Here is an 8,179-nt window from a genome sequence, read left to right on the forward strand (position 1 = left end):
ATAGGGATAATAAAGTAAAAGTGAAAGATGAGATATAAGAAGAAAATGAATCAGAGATTTACTTGATGCCAAATTTGTTTTGGAGGAGCTTTTTTTTCTTAGTTCTTTTGTTGTTTTGTTAGTTTGTGGTTATGTGAGCAAGCATGTGATGTATTTCGTTACCGGTTAATTGGCGCTGACTAATTCAGAGCATTTATACCTCTCGCCATTAGCTCCCGCTAATACCAAGAGCTAAGGGACTACTCTTCCGGTACTTGGTAATTTGGAACCCGGTAATCAACCCCAAGTGCCCAACTAATCCAAGGCACTTCTACCTCTCGCAATCAACTTTCGCTGACACCAAGAGCTAGGAAGTACTGTTCTGATACTCAACAAATGACACTCGGTATTACACGATAATTGAGTGTACCACAATGGTAACAACGTTGTCATGGGTCAAGGGCCGAAACCACCAACGACCTAATGGCGAGAAACTGGAGGATACGCAAGGACTTCACGTCAGGACGCTTGGTAAAATCTCACCGACGCACTCTGTCCAACGTCAACTCTGTCGATCACCACAAAATGTTTGCCAATAGAGGTTTACCAATTGCCATAAACTCAGCCAACTCGGTTTCGTTTCAAAACAACGACACTCGGCACCTTTGGTAAACGCAACTCACGACTAGAGAAGCAAATACAGTGGCAAACCTTTCGTACCCACCAGAGGCAATGGTCCTATGCCCGAGGAATGGGCGCGACGCTCAAACACCTGGTACAATACACAAACACTTTTACTCCTCTCTGGTCAAACAAGATGTCAGAGAAGTCTAACGGACTACTTGGATCCTCGTACCTGTCACGTCAGTCATTCACTCTTCGACTGTCACACCTTGGAATTCTCAAACCCAGCACTATAAAAGGCAAGGTCAAAATATCACAATGTAGACATCTTACACACTGCTGTCTGAGTTCTAATTTGAGCGTTTGAGTGTTTTTGTAGATTCATGAAGGACAATTCGTTATTTTCACTGATCCCCACCTCCCTAAATATTCATTCGGATGATTGGTCGGACTCGTTCAATCTCTATGCATTGCATCTCATTTATTCTGAAGCATTATAGTATTACAAATTTTATAAGGTTTATTTTCTCCTATTTGCCGAATGAAAATGCCGTTTAACCGCAGTTGTGACAATTATCTCATGATCTTTTGAGAAAAAAAATTGTGCTGGACACTTGGTTGGTGGAATTTATTAATCTTCAGGATTTCATGGTTGAGATCTCTCACCAAATTAAACACATAGGACTATAGGAGTAAAAGGGTACTTTTTAGTGCCCAAGATGAGTCATCTCCACGTGTTACTACTTATATACCAAGTAAATTGGAACTCTTCTTTCTTCAATGTTCCAAAAGAAAGCAGTAAGCTAGTCAAAAGCTTTTTCTATTAAGCTGTTGAGAACAGCCCAGTTTGGAAAAAGATTGGTTTACAGGTTTCCTTATAAAGAGGGTATGATTGAAGATTAAAATTTATACCAATCCAAACCCTCCACGGCTTAGCATAGTTTGGTAAGGACATAGCATTTAATGTTTAATGGAAATCTTGCCCTATCACTTTATAGTGTATAGTATTTGGTCACCACATGAAATAAAGGAAGAACGAATTGATTGGTAAACCAAGCAAAATAACATGGCACTTGGTAACCACGAGGAGGTGGAGGTGTTGCGTGTGCTAGTTGTTCATCTCATCTCTTTATCATAAAATTGAGAGGTTGATTATCACTCATAGAAATAGAGCATATTTCATAACTCATTATTTACCGCATAATACAAGCCGTCTTTGTGATTGATTAGTTACTACTTTCGTCAGTGGTAGATAACTTACTTAAAAAAAGATAAAATGACAAATCACAATCCAATCTGTTATTGGTCCAAGGAAATGAAAAAGATACATAACAGATAAAGAAGCCAATAACATCCCACGTGGAGATCATTAAACTTTCATGGATTTGTGGTTACACGCAAAAATGTAGAAAGATTTCTCTGATCCCCATGTTTCGTCCATCCCAATCATATGTCATGAAAATGAGAAATGCGTTGCTTAAGCTCTAATTCGTGTAGAAGACTAAAGTAAATGTATCAGCACCTGATTTCATGCATTTTAAGAGATCATAAAACATCTGTGACCATATTCATGACATCTGTCTTATATGATTGGTACCTACCCTTTCTTCTATTCATTAATCTACACTGTGTGGTCAAACTCATGTATAAATCGAAGAAAAGTATTTACAAATTTTCAGGCTATTACAATGTATTTGTAATTTCTCTCATGTCTAATCATGTGTTGGTAAATAAATATGAATGTGCAAATTTTCTCTTTTTTCAGAATCAATTTTGTCATCCAAAATTTACTCACACGAGATATTCTTAGAAATGATTTGGACTTTATAATCAATTAGAATGTGTTTGGATATCAAATCTATAGAAAAAAGAATCATTCACATATTATCTTAAAATGAATACTAATGACTGTTTGCACCGGTAACATATAACCAAATATACCTAATATTTTTCTTTGATTGGTTTAAGTTTCTGCAGTGATCATCAGGATTGGATATCTACTTTTCATGCTACATGTGCTCTACCCGGTAGGATTGGTGTGGTGCACTCTTCTTTCTGCTAATTTTTGTACTAAAAGAACTTTCATTTGATTGATATGTAATTCATCTATAAAATAAGTACTGAATCTTAGCTTTAAGAACTCTGAATTACACTTTTTCTTTCATGAAAGTATCTTAATTTGAACTTAGGTGAAAGGAAGAAATTTATTTTATAAGCAAGCTTTATACATAACTGATGCTTAGTGGGGAAGAATGACTAGTAAGCTAGGAAAAAGAACAAAATTTAAAACTTCTGTGGGAAAACAATGAGCCAATTGTTTAAAATGGCTGCAGTTATGTTGTTGTTAGCATGTAAAAAGAATCTGAACTATATTCAATTTTCTCTTCTTGGACCTACCTCAAAAGCTTATGCCACCCCTATCAACTGCAGCATATACCTGAACCAACTTCCAATTTAAAGAGTAATCTAATAAACTGTTTAAGTTTTTTATAATATAAATAGACAGAGAGAATCTTGGTACTGCTGCTCCATGATTAATAATTTTAGCTTAGGTGGTGCATTGTCATTTGCTTAGTAATTTGTAATTTAAACATGCAGAGAAAACAAAGAAAGGCTAAGAGTAGAGGAAATTGATTCTTAGACGTTTTGGATAGTAGAAACATCCAATAGATACCTAAAATTAGTAAGGAAAAGAAGAGAAAAGTATAGATATGACATATGATGTCGTAATAAGAAGAGAAAGGGTAAAATGACAAATTTAGTGCTATAAAGCTTCTGCTATGCTTGAGGTTCAGGAAGAGGTCTAATCCATTTTGTATAGTCAATGTAGGCAATTTTACCTTATATTTTTACAAGCGATTCATTTTACGGCTCAAACCTATGATCGTAAAGTCATATAATAATAATTTCATCGTTGCGATAAAACTCACATTCTCAATAAAAAGAAGTAGGAAATAAAATAAGATGTCTGTGAAGTGTCAACAATAATTCAGTGTCTAAATATTGTTATTAAGAGTGAAATATGTGATGAGATTCACACTAGGTGCTGAAACTACAGATCCACACCTAGGTAGATCTCCAGGTTGTCCTGGTGAGGTCCTACACTGACACATATGCCATGCATGTCTGACAGAATGACACTTCACCACCTAGTCAAGTAGTGAGTGATGAACAATCTCTCAGTCGGTGGTTAATGGAAGTATTCTAATTTTTTAAACATTTCTTTCTCTCTCTTACCCACTTGGCCTCACCATTAATCCCCCCTGGTCTATAAAGCTGCTTATCTTGCTCCACTGCCTCACCCTCTCCTTCTCCTTAACCTTCAGCCTTGAAGATTGAAAAGATTTCTGAAAAGAAATATTAAACTAAGAGAGGTTCTTTTTGCTCTTAGTGGCACTGCATGTGACCATAAGGAATCATTCAGTTTAACTTTATAAGCTAATTAATCAACCACCCTCCTTCCTTATAATATCAAACTCACTTCTCTTCACTTCTTGTGTTTTCCAAAAATCAGAATTGTAATTTGATATATTCAGTCCACATTCTTAGAGCAAATGGGTGAGGAAGCAAAACAGGTAAATAACATAACCCTTCTGTTGGCATTTTTCTTTCTAAGTGATGTTTTAACTCATCACCTGATTTGCATTTGTTTGATCTTTGTTTCTGTGCAGGAACAACCTCAGGCTGAAGCCAAGCCAGAGGAAAAGACAGAGGAAAAAGCAGAGGAAAAAGCAGAGGAAAAGCCTGCAGCTGAGGAAAAGAAGGAGGAGGAAAAGCCAGAAGAGGAGAAGAAGGAAGAAGAGCCTAAACCACCAGCTCCATGTGTTCTTTATGTGGACTTGCATTGTGTGGGATGTGCAAAGAAAATTGAGAGATATATGATGAAAATGAGAGGTTCAAATCTTTTCCACTTTTTTACTTTTTGTCACCAAAATGTCATGCATGTTAATTTGTGCACTCAATTTATAATTTATCTTGTAACAGGAGTTGAGGGACTGGTAATTGACATGGCTAAGAATGAAGTGACCATAAAGGGTATAGTGGAGCCTCAAGCAATCTGTGACATGATTACTAAGAAAACAAAGAGAAGAGCAAAAGTTATATCTCCATTGCCTGCAGCAGAAGGAGAACCTATACCAGAAGTTGTCAATTCTCAGGTATCACCATATTTTTCCCTCTTCAATTTATGTTTGAGACCAAACAATAAAAAAATTATGAAACTTAATGGATAATTTTTGGTGTTCCAGGTTAGTGGACCAGTTACAGTGGAACTTAATGTGAACATGCACTGTGAGGCCTGTGCTGAGCAACTCAAGAGAAAGATACTCCAAATGAGAGGTACCAATTTTCTCTTGATTTCATTGAACATGGTAGCTACATTGTTGGAAAAGTGGAAGAAAAATAGACAGCTCCTTTCATGATCATTAAACTTTGTGGAATTGTGGTGCCAAATGAAGCTTTGTGATAGTGACAAATCAACTTTGTAAACCATTTAAGAAAAAAAATTGCTAAAGGGACCCCATAAAGGATGAGTCAGCACTCAGGAATTTAGGCATGTCCATCCTTTCATGCATTGCATCCATCAGATTGCTGAGTAAGCACATGATGCTGGACCCCCTAAGGTGGCATTTTTGTGTGCAAATTGGTAGGTCATTATGTATGTCACTATGGCCCCATGGATGGGCCATGTGTGCTGCAGGAGATTGCATCTTAAAAAGAGAGATAAATTGTTTGGGGGTGGAGAGAAGAGGTTTCCTTAAAGTTATTAGTGTGATGGCCAAATTTTGTCAACTAAAAGTGATGAATCAACTTTAAACCCATGCATGAACACAATTAATAAAGTAACATACATTTAAAAACCATTCATGCCATTCACCTAACAGATTTTGCTTTCATCACTTTCAACTAATTTAGTGTGTGTTTGGTACCTCGTTGAGTAATGTCAGAATCAATTTTCACTGTGTAAAATCACTTTGTGTTACAACATAGATGTTTGGGACCCAATTTGATGCAAAAATTTTCTAGGTCCTGGATTTGATTCCCTTTGTAATTTCAGGGGCCTTTGGACCCTTTAAGCCTTTTTTTTTTTTTATCTAAAATCAATTTTGAAGCGCTTATCCAAACATCCATTTACTTACTCTTACTCTTGTATACATCATGTATACATCATGCCTTGAAAATTAAATCTCCTTTGACTAGGACTTGAACATACAGGACAAAACAGTGCAGTAGCATTTAATCAATGCCACATTTAATGCTCAACCTGTTTTCATTAATGTAGGAGTTCAAACAGCAGTGACAGAGTTCACCACAGGCAAGGTTTTGGTGACAGGGACCATGGATGCAAACAAGCTAGTGGAATATGTCTACAGACGAACCAAGAAGCAAGCCAAGATAGTTCCCCAACCAGAACCTGAACCAGAGAAGAAAGAAGAAGGTAAAGAAGAAGAGAAACCTGCAGCAGAGGAGGGTAAACCTGAAGAGAAGAAAGAAGAGGAGAAAGCAGCAGAGGAAGCCAAGAAAGAAGAGGGTGGTGAAGAAAAGAATGATAACAAAGAAGAAAAGGGTGGTGAAGAAGGGAAAGAAGAAGGAAAGAAAGAAGAGAACAATAACGGGGCAGTGGTTAACATGGAAGAGGAATTAAGCATGAAGAGGATGATGTACTATTACCAGTACCCTCCACTCTATGTGATTGAACGCATGCCTCCACCTCAGCTTTTCAGTGATGAAAATCCAAATGCATGCTGCATTTCATGAAATTCATCATCATTGCAATGAGAAAAAAAGGCTTCAGAGTTCAAACTTCAAAGTATAGTTCTGTAAGTACTGTACCACCAGTATGGGAATTTTTTGGAGTTGGGTTGGTGGAATTGAAGGATATTTTAAAGTGGAATCATCACATGATAATAATAAGTTGATTTGATAATATATCGTTCTGTCTTTTTTATTGTATGTACGATATATTATTATTATACTAGTTACAGATCAATGTTGTACAAATGCTAATGAAATATGAGTATCTTCCTCAAGTTCTCTAGTATTCCTTTGGTTTTGTTTTCTGTTTGGTTAGTTAGTTAATTCGATGTTAATCAATTTTATGTGATGATGATTTTGCACATGATTATGAAAATGATATTGGATGACATGGGATATAGAAGACAAAACCCATGAATGAAGGGTTAGCTATCTAACTGTGCCATGTTCAAGGGCCCCAAATCTTTTTGGCCAAACTCATTAATTATTACCAACTTCTTCACTGAAATAAATTGGGATGTAATAAATTACCAAAAAATACACATCTTTAAAATATTGAATTTGAAAACACGAGTAGGGATGGGTGCATATGATAGTTGATGGTGTTCTAGGCATGAATATTGAGAGAGGGTATAGTCCATAAAGTAGAGAGATGTAGAGAGATTGCACTTAGAAAGAGAGAATATAACTGAATTTCATTTGTTATTTAGCAAATGAGCCAAAAGTCCTTTATAAATGGTAACCGCTTCCTATTTATAGTAGGGGAGGTGAGCCTAGTGTGCATAATTGCCTCTGTTGGGCCTTGCTAAAGGAGGCCCAATTCTCAGGTTAGGCGATCGCCCCTTGGCGGATAACTCCTGGGCGTAGGCTCCCTAGGGGCTCGCCCAGTCCACTAGTCCACAAGACACCGAACACGAAGTATGAGGGCTAAGTGTTTCTTAAAGACCATGAACGACAAATTTAAAACGTTGCTACATAAAGTAAATAGGTCGCCAACATGGCAAAAAGCAATAAAGTTTCGCAAGTCCACAAGTCCACGAGCGGCGGTCGTGGTGGCCTGATCGCCATGTTCAAAGGGCGATCGTGGTGAGTTTAGTGGCCAGGTATGTTGACACGTCAGAGAAGTGGAAAAGTCAACGTATCTTTGAAATCTGAACTGCTCCTCTCGAAGCGTCACCCCACGTCACCAAGTCACGAAACTCGAGCCAATCATGTGTAATAGCTGCACGCCGCCTGCCCTCCACACACTTCATTCAATGCGACCATTCTCTTTCATCATTATGGGGCACGTTCCCCCACCAACCGTTGTGGCTTCTCACACGTCCTTTCCCATTCTTCTTTCGAGCCTATAAAATCCCCATCACTTCAATCATTCACTTCTTTCACAAATTTACTCTCCTCTCCTTACTCTTCCCAGATATTTCCGGTGAACCTTTGCTCCGGTACTGCTGCGACTTACTCCTCTTCCTCTACCCTTGCTTGCTTTCCCGGTGAGTTTCCTCTACCCACTTTTGCTTTTTCTTTCGCTTATTCCTGTGATTGTCCCTCTCCTTACCATGTCACCCAAACGACAAACCGATGACCTTCTCCATGATACCAACTGTAAGACCCCTTCAGCCTCCTCTCCTTAACACGAATCATCGCCAGAAACGCTGGATGAAACCCCTCATTTCGAGGGAGCTCCCCTTCTCGACTCTGGAGAGATAAAAGCTTTCCAGCTTCAGACCTTCAGAACCCTCAAACGCTCCGTTCAAACCGCTCCTCCTAAAGACGCAATTGACCAAGTCTCGGACTATGATACTTGTGACCCCATTGCTGACCT

General features: G+C 38.0%; 1 protein-coding gene across 1 annotated transcript; it reads left to right on the top strand.

Moving 5' to 3' along the window:
* The first annotated feature begins 3,656 nt into the window (after positions 1-3,656).
* LOC130734045 (heavy metal-associated isoprenylated plant protein 9) lies at positions 3,657-6,643 on the top strand. Its single transcript, XM_057586343.1, has 5 exons — positions 3,657-4,178; positions 4,275-4,497; positions 4,588-4,760; positions 4,851-4,941; positions 5,885-6,643. Exons 1-5 carry the CDS (start codon positions 4,158-4,160, stop codon positions 6,358-6,360), a joined length of 984 nt encoding a protein of 327 aa, XP_057442326.1. The 5' UTR covers positions 3,657-4,157; the 3' UTR covers positions 6,361-6,643.
* Positions 6,644-8,179: the final 1,536 nt, after the last annotated feature.

Source organism: Lotus japonicus, chromosome 1 (genome assembly GCF_012489685.1).
Source record: "Lotus japonicus ecotype B-129 chromosome 1, LjGifu_v1.2".
NCBI classification, from domain to species: Eukaryota; Viridiplantae; Streptophyta; class Magnoliopsida; order Fabales; family Fabaceae; genus Lotus; species Lotus japonicus.